Source organism: Leptopilina heterotoma, unplaced genomic scaffold (genome assembly GCF_015476425.1).
Source record: "Leptopilina heterotoma isolate Lh14 unplaced genomic scaffold, ASM1547642v1 Lhet_91, whole genome shotgun sequence".
Classification (NCBI taxonomy): Eukaryota; Metazoa; Arthropoda; class Insecta; order Hymenoptera; family Figitidae; genus Leptopilina; species Leptopilina heterotoma.
In genome coordinates, this window is record NW_025111197.1 from 689,863 (window position 1) to 711,925 (window position 22,063).

General features: G+C 20.8%; 2 protein-coding genes across 2 annotated transcripts in view; one reads left to right on the forward strand and one right to left on the reverse strand.

Annotated features, from left to right (window-relative positions):
- The window catches only part of LOC122511925, a 36,805-nt gene extending 28,307 nt beyond the window's left edge, over positions 1-8,498 (reverse strand). Inside the window, exon 1 of the mRNA XM_043627494.1 lies at positions 8,310-8,498. Within this exon, the coding sequence (XP_043483429.1) occupies positions 8,310-8,315 (6 nt within the window). The 5' untranslated portion in view covers positions 8,316-8,498. The remainder of the gene's footprint in view (positions 1-8,309) is intronic.
- The window catches only part of LOC122511924 (nuclear migration protein nudC), a 52,660-nt gene extending 34,237 nt beyond the window's left edge, over positions 1-18,423 (forward strand). Inside the window, exons 5-7 of the mRNA XM_043627491.1 lie at positions 13,537-13,731; positions 17,266-17,468; positions 18,115-18,423. Of these exons, the coding sequence (XP_043483426.1) occupies positions 13,537-13,731; positions 17,266-17,468; positions 18,115-18,166 (450 nt within the window). The 3' untranslated portion in view covers positions 18,167-18,423. The remainder of the gene's footprint in view (positions 1-13,536; positions 13,732-17,265; positions 17,469-18,114) is intronic.
- Positions 18,424-22,063: the final 3,640 nt, after the last annotated feature.

Below are 22,063 nucleotides of genomic sequence, written 5' to 3' on the forward strand. Positions count from 1 at the left end.
ACATATTAAAATTCTTTCTAAGTAATTTAATTATTTTCAAAATTTTTTTTTAAATTCTCGTCAACATTTTAATTATCTTTATAAATAGCAAAATTCTTCGCCAAAATTCAATTATAGTCAGAAATTTTTATAAAATTCTTTGTAAAATCCAATTATTTTCATAAATAACAATATTCATCGTAAGAATTTAATTATTTTAAAAATTAATAAAATTCTTCGCAGAAATAAAATTATTTTTAAAAAATCTAAAAACAAATTGTCAACATTTCAATTATCTTTATAAATGAATAGAAAAAATTCTTCAACAAAATTCAATTATTTTCATGAATTTTAATAAAATTCATTGCGAAATTCAATTATTTTCATAAATTATTATTTATGAAAATAATTATCATAATAATAATTCAATTATTTTTTAAAATATTTTAAAAATTCATGGCAAAATTTTAATTATTTTCAAAAATTTTTCTTCATTCAATGATTTTCAATATTCTACTATTTTAATAAAATTTCCCAAAAGAATTCAATTATTAAACAAAAATTTGTATAATATTTTACACAAACATTCAATTATTTTACAAAAAAATAAAAATTTCACAAGAATTCAATCATTTAAAATAAAATTTGCATAAATGTTTTCGAAAGAATCAAATGTTTTAAAATTTAGCATTAAATTCTTCGCAATAGTTCAATTATATTTCTGAGGAAGTCAATTATTTTCATAAATAACAATATTTATCACAAGAATTCAAATATTTTCAAAAATTTTAATAAAATTCATTGCCAACTTTCAATTATTTTCAAAAATGTATCTTTATTCAATAATTTTTAATATTCTACTATTTTAATAAAAATTTCCAAAAAATTAAATTTTAAGAAATATTTAATTAGATTCAATGAAATTCAATTGATTTAAAAATTAATTTCAGTTAAAGTTTTAGATAATAATTGAATATTTGAGAAGTAACTAATAATCGGAATTTTTATAAATAATTAAATTTTGTAAAGGTTTCAAATTAAAATCTTTAAAAATCATAAAAATTTTCATAATTTTAATTAAAAGTTCTATATGGAACTAAGTTTTTTCAAAAAGCTTAATCGAAATTTTTTTTATTATTTGGAGTTTTTATTTTCTAATATATGTATATTTAATTGAAGAATTTCCGAATAATCGTAATTTCGTTAAATTAAATTGTAAACAAATGAACTTAAAAATTCTCAAAGAACTTTTTTAAAAATTATTAAAAATAATTGATTTAAAGAAGAATTTTAGTTAAAAATTCCAGAAAATAATAATTGAATTGAAATGAGGAAATTAATTGTGAAAAGGTTACATTAACAATATTTTTATATTATAATATAAAATAATGATTTTATCAATCGGTCACCTTTAATTATTATAAGTTTTAGTGAATTTCAAAAGGTTTGAATTAGAAATTTTGAAAATTTTTCTTCCCATGAAAAAATAATAATGATTAAAATGGTTAATACTCAATAAGAGCTATTCTGTAATTCAGTCTTAAACATTAAACTTTGTTATCCGAATATATTCACAATTAAAACTAATGAGAATTTGTTTAAGGCAAAAATAAATGGAATCAGAGAAATTATTTGAATTTTTTCCATGTTATTTGACACGTGATCAAAACAATTTATTCCTGTCAACTTAAATTAATTCAGTACATCACAATATTAGTGATCACTCTTAACTTAAATACCATGAAAACTTACAATTAACTTACTTGGAATTATCAGGATATTTTACTGTTTGCAAACTTGCATTAGAATTATGATTGTGAAACATTTGGAGACTAATTATAAATAATCATATTCATGAACCTAATGATACCTGTTCAATAGTCTTAAAAGGGAAGAGAGTAGAAATAATCAGATTGGGAAATACCCAATCATAGACAGTTCATGACTCACAATCGGTCTGGTGCCGTCTGAGAGAAGATGTGATGCACATAACGTAACACTTTACTCTAAGTTCCAAGAACACGAGAAAGAATTTTAAGGTTGAGTATTTATACGTATATGTTAGGTAATTCGATTCGAAATTAATGAATTGAAAACGATTAATATTAAAGTATTTCATTTAACGTATTTATTAAATAATAATTAGTACGTTTGAATACATCAATATTCCGTAAAATTTTTTACTTAGAAAACTCATTTCCCAGAATTTTATTAAATATTAATAATTAATAATGTTCAGAATAGATGGATTTTTTTCAGTGAGTTGAATGTTTATATTTCAGAATTTTTATTTACATTTTAAAAAGTTAAAAGTAAATAAAAGAAGAAGTAGAAGCGTATCAATTTTTTTTTGTTTTTACAAACTCTTTAAAATTCGTACTAATTATAATGCTAACTAAATAGTTTATATGATGTGTCATTGTATTAAATTTGAAAACATCTTTTTGTGAACTGATTCCTGTTTTTTGACTACTGACTTTCTTTCAAACTCTATTCTTAATAGTAGATTGTCTCTTTTTGAAAAAGTAAATATAAACAAGTATAGAAATTAGAGAATAATAATTTTTTGTCGTACTACACATTTACACAATGTGGGTGGTCACGTCAACAAGGTCGATTCTTGTTTGGACGGCTATTGAGCTGCAATGCCAAAGTGACTTTCAGTTGCACATTAATGCGAAAAATCTATAATTGCAATTATTTATTATCTCTCTTCAATTTTATCAAGAAACTTCCAAAATGCATTAGTTGCAAAGCAGGAGTTATAATTTTTAGATTGAAGAACTACTTTTTAAAAGCAGAGAAATATTCTTGATTGGAATGTTTACATTTAAAAAGTCGATGATACTCCTTATACATAATTGTTACTTTTACTTTTGGGACAATTTCAATTAGAACAATTACATTAGTTAACTCAGGGATGCCACAAAAATTTTAATTTTGTTTTTCCTTGATTTTTCAGACAAAATTTCGACTTTTTCCCTGACCCTAAAGAATATTTTGATTTACTCTAAAAATGATTAGATATACTCAAAAAATGTTATATAACATTTATTTACAAATTTCTTTAATATTGTAATTTAATAATTTTTTAAAAAGTTCTTTAAGAATTTTCAAATCCATTTGTTTATAATTAAATTTTACGAAATTTTAATTTTTCGGAAAAATTCTTCAATTAAATATATATTAGAAAATAAAAACACCAAATAATTTTTTTTAAAAATTCATTTGTAAACTTTTTCAAAAAAATTAAATTTATTATTGTTAGTAAATTAGTTTTAAATAGTTAGTTAAACATATAAAAAATTCAGATTTTCAAAGATTTTAATTTGGAAACTTCTCAGAATTCAATTATTTTCAAAAATTCACACTACAATGCTTTTAATATTCAATTATTGTCTAAAATTCATTTTGAAATCAATTTTTGTTAGAAAATTTTACGAGAATTCAATTATTGAAATACAAAAATAAATAATGATCCTCAAGTTTTGAACGTTCAAATGAACGAAATACATTTTATTAAGAATATTTTCAAAAGTTTTGCAATAAAAATTTCAGTAAAAATTAAAAATTAAAATTTTACATTTCGAAATTTTAGTTAATTATTTTTTTTACTGCAACTCCAAATTATTGCAATAGAAATTTAATTTGAAGAATAAATAAATAAATTTCGTTCATTTGAACGTTCAGAACTTTAGGATCATAATAAATACAAACGTTTAATTATTTTCAAAAATAATAAAAATTTCACGGGAATGCAATTATTTACAAATTTTTAATAAATTTCTTCATAAAATAATTCAATTATTTTCAGAAATAATAAAATTTCCTTTAGGAATTCAATTATTTTTATGAACAATAAAACTCATTGGAAAATTTCAATTATTTTTAATAAAATTTTAATCGAATTCCACAAAAAATGTAATTATTCTTAAAATAGTTATTAAAATTCGTGAAAAGAATTCAATTATTTAAAAAAATTGGGGTTTGAATTTTTTATCAGAATTTAATTTTGAAAAATATTCAATTTATTTAATAAATTATTTATTTTTGTATTTAAATTCGTAAATGAATGTAATAGAAGAATTTTTTGAGTAATCATTTGTAGAGTAAATCAGAATATTCTTTAGGGTTAAGGAAATAGTGAAAATTATGTTTGTAAATAAGAGAAAAGTTAGGAAAAAACAAAATTAAATTTTTAAGAATAATTACATTTCTCGAGGAATTTAATTAAAATTGTATTAAAAATAATTGAAATTTTCCGTTTAGTTTTATATTTCATGAAAATAGGTAAATGAATTTCTTAAAGAAAATTGTATTATATCTCAAAATAATTGAATTATTGTCAAGAAATTTATAAAAAAATTTGTAAATAATTGAATTCCTGTCAAATTTATATTATTTGTGACAATAATTAACTGTTTTCGTAGAATTTTCTCAAAATTTTTTTTAAATAATTTGCATTCTTTTGAAAAAGTTTATTAAAATATGTATGTAGTTGTTATTGAAAATCATTGAATTGAGGAAAATTTTTGAAAATAGTTGAAATTTTTCCAAGAATTCTATTAAAATTTTTGAAAGTAATTGAATTTCGGAGAAGAATTTTATTATTCATAAAAATAATTGAAATTTTCACAAGGATTTTAAAAAATTTTTTTGAACATGATTGAATTTCTGCGAAGAATTTTATTACTGTTGAAAATAATGGAATTTCTGCAATCATTTATAACTTCTCCAAAATTAAATTTTTTTACTGTTTGTAACTAAAATTCTTTCTTTTATAGATCCACTATTTTTAAGAATTAATGAAATATATATTAAAAATTGTAACTAATTTCAGAAGAATTTAAATTATTAAAATTTTTCAAAAATTTAAGTTCATTAAAATTTCTAATTAAATTTATTAAAATAAATTGGAATTTTATATAATTTCAAATTGAATCCTTTTGAAGTTCATCTATTTATGAATATTGTAAACGCAACTCTTTTACAATTGAATTAATTCGTACAATATTTTCCTATAAAAAATCTTCAGCAGGAATAATAATTTTTATCATTTTTAAAATATTTTTTAACTGATCATTCTTAGGGAATTAAAAATTAGAAACAAACAAAGGAACCAAAAAACAAAAAAAAAAAAAAAATGATTTGTGAGTGTCGTCAGATTGACTAGACGCACGCAACTGCACGTATGCTCACCTTAAATTCGGAGGTTATAGAGTTGAGAAATTTCGAGTTGAGAAACAAATAATTTTGTTAATTGAGTTTTCATTTGGAATTTCCAGTAACGTGCTAATTTTTTCAAGTAATTGAAAATTACTTTTTTGTTAAACAAGAAGTTAACTTTTATACAAAAAAATTGATTTTTGGGAAAGTATATGGAATATTAAAAAAAGTATTATATTTTAACGTAACGTTTTTGAAATGAATCAATTCTGAATCCTGAATATAAACAGGACTGATTTTTATTATATTTCTAATTTTAGATTTTCAATTCTAATTAAATTGAATTTATTTAAATTAAATTAAATTTATTTAAAATTTCTGATTTAATTTAATTTAAATTTCTAATTTGATTTAAATTTTAAAAGGAAACAGAAAAATAAACATTAACACCCGATCAAATTTTTAATTCTATCATCTTTGGATTCTGACGATAGAGAAACACCAAGATGTGTCAATAAACATGGAAAATTTTCATCACTTCCTTTATGTGGGAGCAATTAAAAAAACACTGTTTTTTTACTACTACATAATATCTATGATTTTTGTTTTCAAACAATGACTCATTTTTCTTTTAGTTTCGGAAAGTTGGTAATTAATATGGCACACAAATATCAAGTGCTCAGTTCAGAAGAACGTAAATAAATAAAGCAAATATTTTTTTAAAATATTCATCCTGAAACACTTAACGCAGATTAAACCATTGTTCAATCATTTACAATTTCTGTAAATTAAAGTTTGGGCGTTAATAAATTCAAACAAAATAGTAATTCTTACAAAATGCAGGCTTCGCACTAATCTACTAAAACCTACTATTTACTACTTTTTTACGTTTTACGCTACTATTTGGGTACATTTTTTAGAATTTAGCCACTAAAAGATACTATTTCTGTTTTCCTTTTAAGAATTTCCACTACTTTAAATTCACTAATAGTAGAAATCAAAAAAATCTATTCTTGAAAATTATAATCAAATTCTTTAAAACGATTTAATTATTTTCAATATCTAGTATTTTCATAAAATTTCGCAAAACAATTCAATTATTTAAAAAAGAAATTGATAAAATTCATCCAAAATTCAATTATTTTCATAAATAATAAAATTGTTCTCAGGAATTCAATTATTTCAAAAAATGCTTGATAAAATATTCTAAGCAACAATTCAATTATTTTCATAAATAATAAAACTCATTCAATAATTTTAATTATTTTTAATACTATTTTAAATTAATTAAACGAAAAATTCAATTATTTTCGCAAATAAAGTTTTTCACAATAATTCAATTATATTTAAAATAAATTTTACATAATTATTTATTATATTTCGAAAAAATTAATTATTTAAAACAATGTTTATAAAATTCTTATAAAGAATTCAATTATTTTAAAATCATCAAAATTTTTACAGAAATTCAATTCATTTTAAACATTTTAATAAAATGTTTCGCAATAATTCAATTCTTTAAAAAAAAATTCTTAGCACATATTCAATTATTTTCATAAATAGTAAAATTTATCGCAGGATTTCAATTATTTTTAATCCTACAATTTACAGGAATTACTGGAAAAATATAATTATTCTTAAAAATTTAATTTCAGTTGAACGAAAAAATCAATTATTTAAAAAAATGTTTTTTTTTTAAATTCTTTGGAAGAATTCAAATATTTTAATAAAATTGTTCGAAATAAATCAATTATTTTAGATATAGGTAATTTTAATTAAATTGTTTTGAAATAATTCAATTATTATTTTAGAGTTTAATAAAATTCTTCCCAATTATTCACTAATAATAAGATTTTTCATAGAAATTCAATTATTTAAAAACCTTTTTGAGAAAATTCTAAGCAAGAATACAATTATTTTTAAAAATAAAATTTTTCACATATATTTAATTCTTTTATAACATTTTAATAAAATTCATCCAAAATTCAATTATTTTCATAAATAATAAAATTCTTCTCAGGAATTCAATTATTTTTTAAAATTATAATAAAATTCTTAGCACATATTCAATTACTTTCATAAATAATAAAATTCATCGCAGGATTTCAATTATTTTTAATACAATTATTTTACTGGAAATTGTTCGAAAAATGTAATTATTCTTAAAAATTTAATTTTAATTCCTCGAAGAAGTCAATTATTTTAAAAAATGTTTTTTTTAAATTCTTTGGTAGAATTCAATAATTGTATTTACAAAAATATTAGAATTTTTTCCAGGAATTCAATTATTTTCAAATGTTAATAAAATTTTTCGAAAAAATCAATTATTTTAAATACAATTTTAATTAAATTTTTTTGAAATAATTCAATTATTCTTTAAGGTTTTAATTAAATTCTTTCCGAGAATTCAATTATTTAAAAAATTTTTTGTAAAAATCTTCGTAGGAATTCTATTCTTTTTGTGAATAATAAAAATTTCTCAGGAATTCAATTATTTAAATTAGAATTTGCATAAAATTAGTTGAAAGAAATCAATTATTTAAAATTTTTTATAAAATCCTTCGCAATAATTAAATTATTTTTATAAATATTTAAATGCTTTCATGAATAATAAAATTCGTTGCAGGAATTGAATTTATTAACAGGATAAGAAAGAAGTAAATATTTTTGATGAAAATTAGGAAAAAGTCAAAAAAATAAAATATAGAATGGAATTTTTGTTAGTTTTGTGAAGTGTCAAAAAGGATTTTTTTGTCGTCAAGTTTAATTTTTCGATAGCTACTTTTTTTAGTTTGAAAGCTACTTTTTGTTACGTTTTTAAAATTAATTATCTGCATTTGTTTCTTAATATGCTAAACTTTTTACAGTAAAATAATTTTCCGGGAATTGATACCCAACTGTATTGAAATAGAAACAAATTTTTATCCATAAATTGAAATTGAATAATTTATAATCTCAACTAATAAAGTTGAGATTATATTGTTAACAACTTTTTGTATTTTTTAACATATTTTTAAGTATTTCAAAAAAAAGATGTCAAAAGCTGTGGGTTGTAGACTTTTTTTGAACACTAAATTGCAGATTCTGTGACCACTGTGCAAATACAAAAAAAATAGTTTGAAAAACATTGTGCAAACAATGTATATTGTTTAATATTTACTCACGAGCATCTTTTTGGTTGTTTAAATTAACTGCTCTTCTTCTGACACTGAAGCATAATTCCTTCTTTATAAGTATATTTATTTTTAATTTCAATTATCCCTTTTTCACCGATTAAAAGTCAGTTAAACGTATTTACGTTATTTGACAACTGGTCATCACCATTGTGGTGCCACAATATTCAATGATCGAGTCTTCAGTGCGTTGCGGGGGATCGAATCCTATAGACATTGTCCACAGTGGGGATTTGTACTTGCTGGGTCAGTGTCAAATGAAATGAGAAGAGAAGAGGCCACGAAATTTTCGTTTTAAAGGATAAGCATTGTTGTGCGTTGATTCTGTTAGTTATGGGCCTCTGACAATAACCTTGTCCCAGTGCCACTTGAGTTCATCCACTCGTCTCGATTTTATCGCGCAGAAGGCGAAACAAAATGTATATCTAAAATTTCTATGCAATTATGCATTTTTTACTGGCGAGGTTTTTACATGTTATTCTCAGAAGCAATTCCCTTGAATGAAATGTACACTGAAAATAAAGTATAATAATGCCATGAAAAATGTTACACAAGAATTATGCAAATTAAATTACCGAACTTCCTTTTTATAATCTTCCATATAAAGTTAAAATTCTTGAAATCAAATATTTAAATACTCTGATATTTATTAATATCAAATTGTTTACTAATTATTAATATTATAAAATAATAATCGAGATAATCTGTCCTCACGTGCAGTTAGTGTTTTTTGATTCCAAATTGTTTTATTTTTCGAACTGTTATGTGAAAAGTTTGAAATTTAATTTGTAAATAATAAGATATAAGTGAAGTATAAGAAAATTTAACCCAAATTTCAAAAACTCAATAAAGAGATAGAATGTGTCTAGGTATGAGACGGGTTTTGTTTTTGACCCATAAATTGTAAATGGGTAAACGAAATTGTAAATAAAATACACCGTTCGAAAAGTAACTTAAATACGCAACTTTTTTTCAAAGAAAGTATAGTGTTCAGGTGAACTAAAAAAAAAGTTAGGATCAATTTTCCGAGCACATCGCTTTTGTCAACAAAAAAAATGTGTCCAGTTGTGAGACACTTATTAAAAATTGCTAAAATTTAAAAAGTTTGACATAAAACGTTATTTTTAGTAGAAATAATTATAAATATATTAATAATATATATTATTATATACTAAATAATGTTATTCAAAAATTCTAAAAAAAATAATTGAATTTTGTAAGAATTGCAGCTCAAATTTTTAGAAATAAATTAAATGTCGAAAGGTTATTTATTGAAATTATTATAAATTTTAATTCCTATGGAAAAATAAATAAGTTTTTTAATTTTTGTTTATCAAAAAGTATTTAATTTTTAAATAATTTAGAAATTGCGAAAAAATTTGTTTTTTGAAAAAATGTAATTTTAACTTTTTAAGAATAATTGTATTTCCGAAAATAATTTTTAAAAAATATAAAAATTTTAATAGTTAAATGAATTTTATTTATTTACTTTTAAAAATTATTTTCAAATATTAATCGTATTTTTAAAGAATGCTAATAAAAAAAAGGAACATGTGCGTGTTTTGAAAATTCTTTGAAACATTTTTATTGTTACTTTTCTCATCGATTTTTCATGTTTATCGAGAATTTAAGTGGTAATAGTAGGGTAGAGTGGGGTAAAAAAGCCACATTTTTACTTTTGATGCTGTAAAATCTGTATTTAAAATTTTTTTCTCAAATTTCCAATTGTTATTGAAAGTTTAGTTATTAAGCTTGAAAATTCTTGACGGAAATATTTTTTATCTCATGAAAGGACTAAGTTATAAGAGTTTTACGAAAGCACTGCAAGTGGCTTTTTTGCACCACCTGGTGGGGTGAAAAAGCCACCCTACGATTTTAGCAAAACACGTTATCAATTTAGGTATTTTTATATTTTTCCTTTATTTATATGACAAATAGTCTTATTTGAAAAATATTTTAATAATTATGAAAGAGTTTTTAGCAAGGAAAATTGAAAATTATATTAAGTTTACCTGTTTTCGATTTGCACTGCCAATTTTTCGTACCTTTTTTAGAAGTTCTCTTTAAGTTTTACCACAGATAACATATTTCGTTGCAACCGTTTATTCATTGTTTATTTTTTAAATGCACTTTGAACTACTTTTTCGTCGTGTTTAATTTATTTTATTAAATAAACACGAGAAATTTTGTAAAATAAGAAGGTTAGTTTAAATAGAAAACAAGTGAATTTCACAAAATATTCAATGGATTTTTTGCCCTGGCTTTTTTACACCCAAGACCAGTTATTAAAAAAAGCAAAAATAAATTGTCAATTCAGTTCAATTTCTAAAAATTAACATTGTATACGTTTTCGGTATACTTTTCTCCTTATGTACAAACATTTACTTTTACTATTCGTTCACTTAATCAGATTGTAATATGTTTGAAAAGTTCACCAAAATGTTTTCAAAAAAGCAACAAAAAATTAAAATTACAATAAAAACAATATTAATCTAGGTACAACATTCAAATTAGATTCAAAAGTTGCGTATTACCTAATAGTATTTATATTCTAAACAGCTGATAAATCGGCTTAATAGTTTTTAAATAAAACTCAAATGGCTTTTTTACACCATGGCTTTTTTACCCCACTCTACCCTAATAATTGTTTCAAGAAATTATTGTTTTTTCCAAAATAGCTATGAATTTGCAATTCTTTATGAATTTAACAACTTCCCTAAGATGATTATTATCACGAGTAAAAATTAATTATTAAAAAGCAAAAATATCAATTATATAAACAAATTATTATTGTGTACTTTATAGTTGTTTTGCAATTGTATCCTCAAACTCGTAGCTTTTTTTAATTTTTACGATTTCCAATGCTACAATTAAATAAACAAGTAAATAAATTAAGTTCTTAACAGTTAATTAAAATATTTTTAGTGTTTTCTCAAATTTCAATTAATTAAATGTTAAATAATGAGTTACTATTTTCCTAAAAATTATTATTAATATTTATTTAAAATAAATTATTGTTCTAATTAATTTTTTTTAATATTCAAAAATTTTTTTAAATTCTCCTCAAAATTTCAATTATCTTTATAAATAATTATAAATAATAAAACTCTTCTTCGAAATTCAATTATTTAAAAAAAATTTAACAAAGTTCTCTTCAAGAATTTAATTATTTTCATAAATATAATAAAATTCTTTACCGAAATTCAATTATTTTTATAAACTAGAATAAAATTCGTTGCAAGAATTCAATTATTTTCAAAAGTAATAAAATTTTTCGCAAAAATTCAATTTTGTTCAAAAATTTAAAAAAAAATTCTTGTCAAAATTACAAGTATTTTTATAGATAATAAAATTCTTCTCCGAAATTCAATTATTTTAGAAAAATTTTAATAAAATTCTTGGGAAAATTTTAGTTATTTTCAAAAATAATAAAACTCATCTCAGGATTTTAATTATTTTTGATACAATATTTTAATCAAATTCCTCGAAAAAAGTAATTATTCTTAAAAATGTTATTAAAATTTCTTCAAAAGAATTGAATTATTTAAAAATTTGTTGATAAAATTCTTTATGAGAATTCAATTTTAACAAATATTCAATTAGTCAATAAATTATTTATTTTTTAATTTAAATAACTGAATTCTTCTAGAATTTTCTAATAAAAATTGATTTAAAAATGAATTACCGAATAATCGATTTATTATTTATGAAAATAATTGAATTCTTTCAATGAATTTTATTACATTTTTTTTAAATAGTTGAATTTTTTTGAGAAATTTTTACATACTTGTAAAAATAATTGAATTCTTGCGAAGAATTTTATTAGAAGTTTTGTAAATAATTAACTTTTTTTTGAAAAATTTTATGGTAATTTAAATTATTACAAAACATGAAGAAGAAGATTGACATCGCCTTCTTCATGTTTTGTAATAATATTCTTATAAGTTATTGAATTTTAAAAAGGTTTGAATTTGAATTTTTTGAAGAATTTTAATTCCTACGGAAAAATAATATTTTAATTATTTTTATTTTATTAATAAATAATATTTTAGATGTTACTTTGTAATAGTAATTGATTCTCTTTTTGTATTTTTAGGCCAAAAATTATAAACATAACCTACAATTTTTTGCTTCCTACCTTTTTTTGAGAGCTCACTTGAAATTTGTTACTCGGGGATTCGTATTATTTTAGTATTATTAGTATTATTATTATTAACATTATTAATATTATAATTAATATTATTATTCGTATTCGTCAGTTTTCAAAAATTCAAAATGGCGGATCTAATATGGCGACGATAATAATTTTTAATTTGATCGGATTCTGTATTAAAAGTCATAGCTCTGTTTTTGGGAAAAAGTAACTAACAAAAATAATTTGTTAAAACAATTTATCTTACACATTTCTAGAAAGAAATATTTTATGATTCTCTAATCTATCCCAAGTTTTCTTGAATGTAATTTTCATAAAAAAAACTGTTAAATGCAAAAATAGCAAATTTTGTTATTTTCATCAAAAGTTATAGTTGTCAACTCCTATCATTTTAGGCATTGTTTGATTGCTTTAAGCAAAAGCTTAATCGTCTGTGCATATTATATTATACTCGAAATGTGTTCCTATAATTATGTCTGAAAATATGTGACACGCTTTGCAAAATGTAATTTCAATGTCAACAGTATAGTCACCTATCTTCTTTTATAGAATTCTATTTAACCGTGACAAGCATTCAATGCTAATATGATTATGTAATATCCCGTGTGAAAACTATCTTATGAAACTTATAGATTCGTTAAAGTTTTCCTTTACATTTTATTTTATTAACAAACCACAAATTATACAATCAATTGTTCTCATGAGAAATTACGAATTGGTCCTTGTATCAATTTCTGAAATAATAAAAGAAAAATGGTTATAAAAGTAAAGAATTTTAATCATAACAATAATGACAAAATGTAATTTGTTACATAAATTAATTGTTACTTGTAATTTCATTTAATTGATTTTTAATGAACCTGTAATTATTATTTTTAAAAGTGTTAATTACAAATAAAAGTGTTTTACTAAAGACAATAAAATAAAACTTGATTTTTTATTCAAAAATTTACTTTTTAGTCAACTATTATTTATTTATATTAGTTTCGATTTTTTAATTTTTGTGATATTATAGAATTTTGTTTTTTCTTTGATAATAATTTGAACAATATTTTCTAATTTCAGGTGAGAGTGCCTTTAAAAGCAAAATTCACTGCTAAACCTAAGGATGTAGTTGTTAATATTTCCAAAAAACATCTTAAATGCGGCTTGAAAGGACAAACGTCAATTATTGATGGAGATCTACCACATGAGGTGAAACTTGAAGAATCCACTTGGGTGATAGAGGACGGAAAAACATTGTTAATTAATTTGGAAAAAGTAAGTTCAAACTTTATAATTTTTGATAAAATGTTAATTAGACATAGAAAAAAGTTAAAATAAGCAATAAAGAATATTGTTTAATTTTTATTAAATTAAGGACACGTTCAGGTTGTAAAATATAAAGAAATATTTTACCACTGGGACATGTCCCTAAAAAATTCTGTACAGTTTGTTGTTAATTTAATTTTTAAAATTAGGAATAGTAAAATAAGAACTAAATAAGAAAAATAGGGATGAATAAAATAATAATATTTCTTCAACGTTTACTCCGAAAGGAGTATTTTTCATGTTAAAAAAAGGTGTCGAGAGTAGTACTTTTAGACTTCGCACTCATCTACTAAAACCTATTATTTACTAATTTTTCTAATGTTATTTTTTGAAAATAACATTTTCTAAAACAATTCGAAAAAATCAATTATTTAACAAAATTTTTATACAATTCTTCATAATACATCAATTATTTTCATAAATAATAAAATTTTCACAGGAACTTATTTAATTTAAAAATTTTTTTTTTAAATTTCCAAAAAATCAATTGAGGACTCGGATCGAAGAACCGACGCTTGTAAACGCACAGAACATTGCGAAGCGTCGGTTTTTCGATCCGAGCCCTCAATTATTTAACAAAATTTTTATACAATTCACAATAATTCAATTACTTTCACTAATAATAACATTTTTCATGGAAATTCAATTTTTTAAACAAATTTTTGATAAAATTCTAAGCAACAATTCAATTATTTTCATAAATAATAAAACTCATCGAAGAAATTGAATTACTTTTTAATACCTATTTTAAATTAATTAATCGAAAATTTCAATTTTTTTCACAAATAAAGTTTTTCACAAGAATTCAGTTTTTAAAAATAAAATTTTCATAATGTTTATTATATTTCGAAAAAATTGATTATATAAAACGAATGTTTTTAAAATTCCTATAAAGAACTCAATTATTTTCAAAAATAACAAAATTTTGCACAGAAGTTCAATTCTTTTTAAACGTTTTAATAAAATATTTTGCAATGATTTAATTATTTTCATAAATAATAAAATTCTTCTCATTATTTCAATTATTTATGAAAATTTTAATAAAATTCTTAGCTACTATTCAATCATTTACACAAATAATTCTTCGAAAGAATTCAACTACATATGTCGATAAATAAAAAAATTTTTCCCAAAAATTCAATTATTTTGAGGCATTTTAATAAAATTATTTGCAAAATTCAATTATTTTCATAAACAACAATATTCATAACAAGAATTCAATTATTTTTAAAATCAATAACTTTCTTCTTGCATTTTCAATCCTATTTCCAAAAATAACAAAATTTTTCACAAAAATTCCATTTTTTTTAAACATTTTAATAAAATACTTTGCAATGATTTAATTATTTTCTTACATAATAAAATTCTTCTCATGATTTCAATTAATTTTGAAAATTTTAATAAAAATTTTTTACAACTATTCAATTATTTTCAAATATTTTAATAAATTTGTTCGAAAGAAATTAATTTTTTTAAATACAACTTTAATTACATTTTTTTAAAACGATTTAATTATTCTTTTAGATTTTAAAATAAATTCTTCCCAAGAATTTAATTATTTACATAAATAATTCTTCGAAAGAATTCAATTATTTACATAAATAACAAAATTATTCCCAAAAATTTAATTATTTTGAGGAATCTTAATAAAATTTTTTGCAAAATTCAATTATTTTCATAAATAATAAAACTCATCGAAGAAATTGTATTACTTTTTAATACTATTTTAAATTAATTAATTTGAAAATTTCCATTTTTTCACAAATAAAGTTTTTCACAAGAATTCAGTTTTTAAAAATAAAATTTTCATGTTTATTATATTTCGAAAAAATTGATTATTTAAAACGAATGTTTTTAAAATTCCTATAAAGAATTAAATTATTTTTAAAAATAACAAAATTTTGCACAAAAATTCAATTCTTTTTAAACATTGTTTTAATAAAATATTTTGCAATGATTTAATTATTTTCATAAATAACAAAATTCTTCTCATGATTTCAATTATTTTTGAAAATTTTAATAAAATTCTTAACAAACTTTTCAATTATTTACATAAATAATTCTTCGAAAGAATTCAATTATGTCGATAAATAAAAAAATTATTCGCAAAAATTCAATTATTTTGAGGCATTTTAATAAAATTCTTTGCAAAATTCAATTGTTTTTATAATCAACAATATTCATAACAAGAATTCAATTATTTTTAAAAGCAATAAAATTCTTCTTGGAATTTCAATCCTATTTCCAAAAATAACAAAAATTTTCACAAAAATTCAATTCTTTTTAAACATTTTAATAAAATACTTTGCAATGATTTAATTATTTTCATACGTAATAAAATTCTTCTCATGATTTCAATTAATTTTGAAAATTTTAATAAAATTTTTTACAACTATTCAATTATTTTCATAAATATTAGAATTTTTCATATGAATTTTCAATTATTTTCAAATATTTTAATAAAATTGTTTGAAAGAAATCAATTTTTTTAAATACCTACAATTTTAATTAAAACTTTTTTAAAACGATTTAATTATTTTTTTAGATTTTAATAAAATTCTTCCCAAGAATTCAATTATTTACATAAATAACAAAATATTATTCCCGAAAATTTAATTATTTTGAGGAATTTTAATAAAATTCTTAGCGAAATTCAATTATTTTTAAAAGTATAATAAATTTTTTCTTGGAAATACAATTATTTTAAAGAATTCTAATAAAATTGTTCGCAAGAATTCAATTATTTTCAGAAATAATAAAATGATTTTTAGGAATTCAATTATTTAAAAAAAATTAATAAAATACCACACAGACGTTTAATTATTGTCAAAAATTTTAATAGAATTCTTTGTAAAATTTAATTATTTTTAAAAACTTATCGCAATTCAATGATTTTCAATATCTACTATTTTCATAAATCATAAGTTTTCCAAAACAGAATTCAATTATTTAAAAAATTGTTTGTAAAAAACCTTCGTAAGAATTTAATTCTTTTCATGAATAATAATAATTTCTTAGCAATTCAATTATTTAAATTAGAATTTGCATAAAATTAGTCGAAAGAAATCAAATATTTAAAAATTCTTATAAATTTTTTGTCCAGAATTAAATTATTTTTATAAATATTTAAATTCTTTGATGAACAATAAAATTCGTTGCAGAAATTCAATTTATTATCAGGATAAGAAAGAAGTAAATATTTTCAATGAAAATTAGGAGAAGGTCACGAAAATAAAATATAGAATTGCATTTTTGTCAGTTTTGTCATTTTGTGAAGTATCTAAAACGAGTGTTTTTGGCCCTCAATTTTTATTTTTCGATAGCTACGTTTTTTACTACTTTTTTTAGTTTGAAAGCTACTTTTTGCTACTTTTTGAAAATTAATTATCGAGTGCGAAGTCTGTACTTTTCTCAACTCCTCTGAACAGAGTGGCGAAAGTAAATGTTGGTGTAGTGAAAATCAACTATTGTTAAATGTTTCAGGTGAATAAAATGCAATGGTGGGCTAATATTGTAACATCTGATCCTGAAATTAGTACAAAAAAAGTTTGTCCTGAACCTAGCAAATTGTCAGATCTTGATGGCGAAACAAGAGGTCTTGTCGAGAAAATGATGTACGATCAAAGACAAAAGGAACTTGGTCTGCCTACTTCTGACGAACAAAAGAAACAGGACGTCATAAAGAAGTATGTAACATACTCAACTTTTTAATAATTCTACCTTAAATACCCCCCCCCCCCCGATGAAGGTTTGAATTTAAATTATCTCATTAACAAATTTTCGTTTTATTTGTTTCATTCTAAAAAAGTCACTCTTATTTTCACACAAGTATTATTTTACATAAAATTACATTACATAAATTATTAAATTTAAATTTAATTAATTAATTTTAAATACCTAATTTAACCAATTTTTTATTAAGAAAATTAATTTTAAAATTAATTTATTTCTAAAAATTAGAACTGCAATTCTTTCAATTTTTTAAATATTTTCTAAAATTTTAACTGAAATTCTTTTACAATTCAATTCTTATGAAAAAGTTGTACAAGTCTTCAATTATTTAAATACAAAAATAAGTGATAAAATAATTGATTTTTTATCAAAATTTCAACTTTTAACTCTAATTATGTTTTTGTTTTTAATTTGAGAAAGAAAATTTAATAATTATGAAAAGCGGTGAAACTAAAAATAAACTTTTTTTTTATATTTCAAAATACTAGAGTTTTTTGAAAATCGCTCAAATTTGAAATGAATAATTTAAATAAACCCTCAAACAAAATTACTTATAGTTATCATATAGTATAATTGTTTAATTCAATTTAAAATTTTCAGATTTATGGAGCAACATCCGGAGATGGATTTTTCTAAGTGCAAATTCAACTAAAACTTGTTCACAAATTCACTGTTTAACTGTGCTTTCATTTTTTCGGCACCATTAATAGTTAAGAATTTAGAATAACACATTATCACTGTTACATATTTTTTTTACTGAAATTTTTACATTTTCATATAGTTAGGACAAACTTCATTATTTAAAATAATGTGTAATTTAACAAAAAATTCTTTCATATTTTAATTGTTTCACACAAACAGAATATTTCAAATACCTTTTGTTTAAACAATAAAGAAAACTTTTATTTACTTAAAATTTTATTAATGTATTTTCTATGCATAGAGATTTATTTGTATAGGGGAGAGTAGGCTACATTGAACCAGCGTCAACAGTGAACCACTTCAATTTTCTGAGAAATGACTGAGTGAAATTTTTTCTTATTTAATATATAAGTTAGTTTTACTGAAACAAACTATGTCCAAAAATTTCGGGCACGTAGGTTTATTATTTACAAAGAAAAACTAAAAAAACTGTTTTTCACGTACAAAACAAAAAATTTGGTGGAATTAGAATGACGTTTTTTTATTGAAATAGGAAGTTTTAAAAATTAGTAAACTTGCGATTTATTTTGCTTAGGGTGTCAACTTCAATATTCCGATGTGATAAAGAACTTTAAATCTTACACAAATTTATTATAAACAATTTTTGTTGTGAATGTCATGTGAATACAGTGAGTGCGGTATCATTGAACCACCCGAAAAAGCAAAGAATTTTCAATTTTAAGAGTTGTAAAATTGTCTGCTCTACTAATTAGTAAGAAAAATACTGGAAGACATGCTTTCATCACAATTGTGAACGAGATAAACTCAAACTGTCACTTTACCTACCTAACCTGACATTAAAATACATTAATCTCCTATATTAACAAGTAATAACAATTAAATAACAATTTTCTATTTTTTTGAGTGGAAAATAAGATTTTTTACAATGTGTAAGTGGAAATATTATTTTTGAAGTAAATTGTAGTGTTTTATTAGAGGTGGTTCAATGTAGACACACATCCTTCAAAATAAGAAAAGTGTGACTTGTTAGAAAAAAATTAAATTTAATTATTTAATCATAATAATTTCTGTTTGTAACGTTTGTATTAACTAAAGGAGTACTTCAGCTTAATTTTGATACAAAAACCTGATCGAAATTAGTAAAATTTTATTAGTTCTTGGACTTTATAAAATACCCGGTTCAATGTAGCCAACCCTCCCCTATACCAACAGGGAGTTCGATTTGTATTAAAATGTTGTTCATTTTTCCCCTAGGGTAAAAAAACGCAGGAAACTCGCTTCAATTTTACTTTTAAAATTTTAAAACTTTTTTCATTTAAAAAGATATACTTTAAGAAATAAAAATAAGAAATTTCAGAAAATTACGAAATTTTTCCAAGTGCACACTTTGCACTCGATAATTAATTTTCAAAAAGTAGCGAAAAGTAGCTTTCAAACTAAAAAAAGTAGTAAAAAATTAGCTTTCGAAAAATAAAACTTGATGACCAAAAAACTCTTTTTAGAAACTTCACGAAACTAACAAAATTTCCATTCTATATTTTATTTTCGTGACTTTTTCCTAATTTTCATCAAATATAAAAAACAATTTAATTCTTGCGAAGAATTTTATAAAAATTTTTTAATAATTGATTTCTTTTGATTAATTTTATGCAAATTCTAATTTAAATGTTTGAATTCCTGGGAAATTTTTATTATTCATGAAAAGAATTGAATTCTTACGAAGATTTTTACAAAAAAATTTTTAAATAACTGAATTCTGTTTGGAAATTTTTATGAAAATAATAGATATTTAAAATCATTGAATTGCAAAAAGTTTTTAAAAATAATTCAATTTTACAAAGAATTCTATTAAATTTTATGAGAATAATTGAATGTCTGTGTGGCATTTTATTATTTATGAAACTAATTGAATTCTTGCGAACGATTTTATTAGAATTTTTTAAAATAATTGAATTCTTGTGATGAATATTGTTATTTATGAAAATAATTGAATGTTGCAAAGAACTTTATTAAAATTCCTCAAAATAATTGAATTTTCGGAAATAATTTTGTTATTTATCGACATAATTGAATTCTTTCGATGAATTTCATAAAAATTTTTAAATAATTAATTTTTTTCGACTAATTTTATGTAAATTCTAATTTATAATTGAATTGCTGAGAAATTTTTATCATTCATGAAAAAAATTGAATACTTACGAAGATTTTTCCAAAAAAATTGTTAAGTACTTAAATTCTGTTTGGAAATTTTATGAAAATAGTAGATATTGAAAATCATTGAATTGCGAAAAGTTTTTAAAAATAATTCAATTTTTCAAAAAATTCTATTAAAATTTTTGACAACCACACAATTGAATGTCTGTGTGGCATTTTATTACATTTTTTTGGAAAATAATTGAATTCCTAAAAAGCATTTTAATATTTATGAATATAATTGATTTTTGCGAACAATTTTATTAGAATTTTTTAAAATAATTGAATTTTGCAAAGAATTTTATTCAAGTGTCTCAAAGTAATTGAATTTTCGGGAATTATTTTGTTATTTATCGACATAATTGAATTCTTGGAAAGAATTTTTATTAAAATCTAAAAGAATAATTGAATTATTTCAAAAAATTTAATTAAAATTGCATTTAAAAAAATTGATTTCTTTCTAACAATTTTATTAAAGTTTTTTAAAATAATTGAATTCTTGCAAATAATTTTAAAAAAACATTTTTTTTTAAATAATTGATTTTTTCGAGGAATTGAGATAAAATTTTTGAGAATAATTACTTTTTTTAGCAATTCCTGTAGAATTGTATTAAAAATAATTGAAATCCTGAGATGAATTTTATTATTTATAAAAATAATTGAATAGTTGCAAAGAATTTGATCAAAAATGTTATTATTAGTGAAAGTAATTGAATTCCTGTGGAAATTTTATTATTTATGAAAATAATTGACTTTTGGATGAAAATTAAAATTTTGAAAAATAATTGAATATTAGAAGCGTTATAATAGGAATTTTAAGAAATAATTAAATTTTAAATTTAATTCGAAGAATTATTTACATAAATAATTGAATTCTTGGAAGAATGTTATTAGACACTAAAAGAATTAATAAAATAATAGATTTCTTTCTAACAATTTTATGAAAATATTTGAAAATAATTGAATTTCAGTGAAAAATTCTAATATTTTTGTAAATAATTAAATTCTTCCAAAAAAATTTTAAAAAAACATTTTTTTAAATAATTAATTTTTTCGATGAGTTGAAAAATCAAGTTTAAAAAATTAAAATGCTTAAAAAGAATAGAATTTCTGTGAAAAATTTTGTTATTTTTGAAAATAGTTTTGAATTCTTCATAAGAATTTTATAAACATTGTTTTAAATAATTCTTTTTTCAAAATATAATAAATATGAAAATTTTATTTTAAATAATTGTATTTTTCGATTAATTAATTTAAAATAGTATTAAAAATAATTGAAATTCTTCGATGAGTTTAATTATTTATGAAATTAACTTTTTGATAGTTGATGATTTTAGAAAAATATATATTAATAATAAAGCAACAATTTTTAAGTGCAAGATTAAGAAATATTAGGATTTAATTTATTAAAACACTTATTACAATTGTATCACTTTAGTGAGTTACCATTTATTATCAAAAAATATCAATACAGTAGAAGGAAGTTTTTTCGACTTACTAATACGTCTCGTAACTCATATATGGATTAGGAATTAATACAGGTAAAAATATACGCATATAACTGACCATAAAAAATCTATTTTTTGAATTAAAAAATAATATAACTTTTTATGGATTTATTATAAACAAACTTTTGTCGCATTCTAAAAAAAACTTAATTTCTAATAACAAATAGTAATATAAAATTTTTATT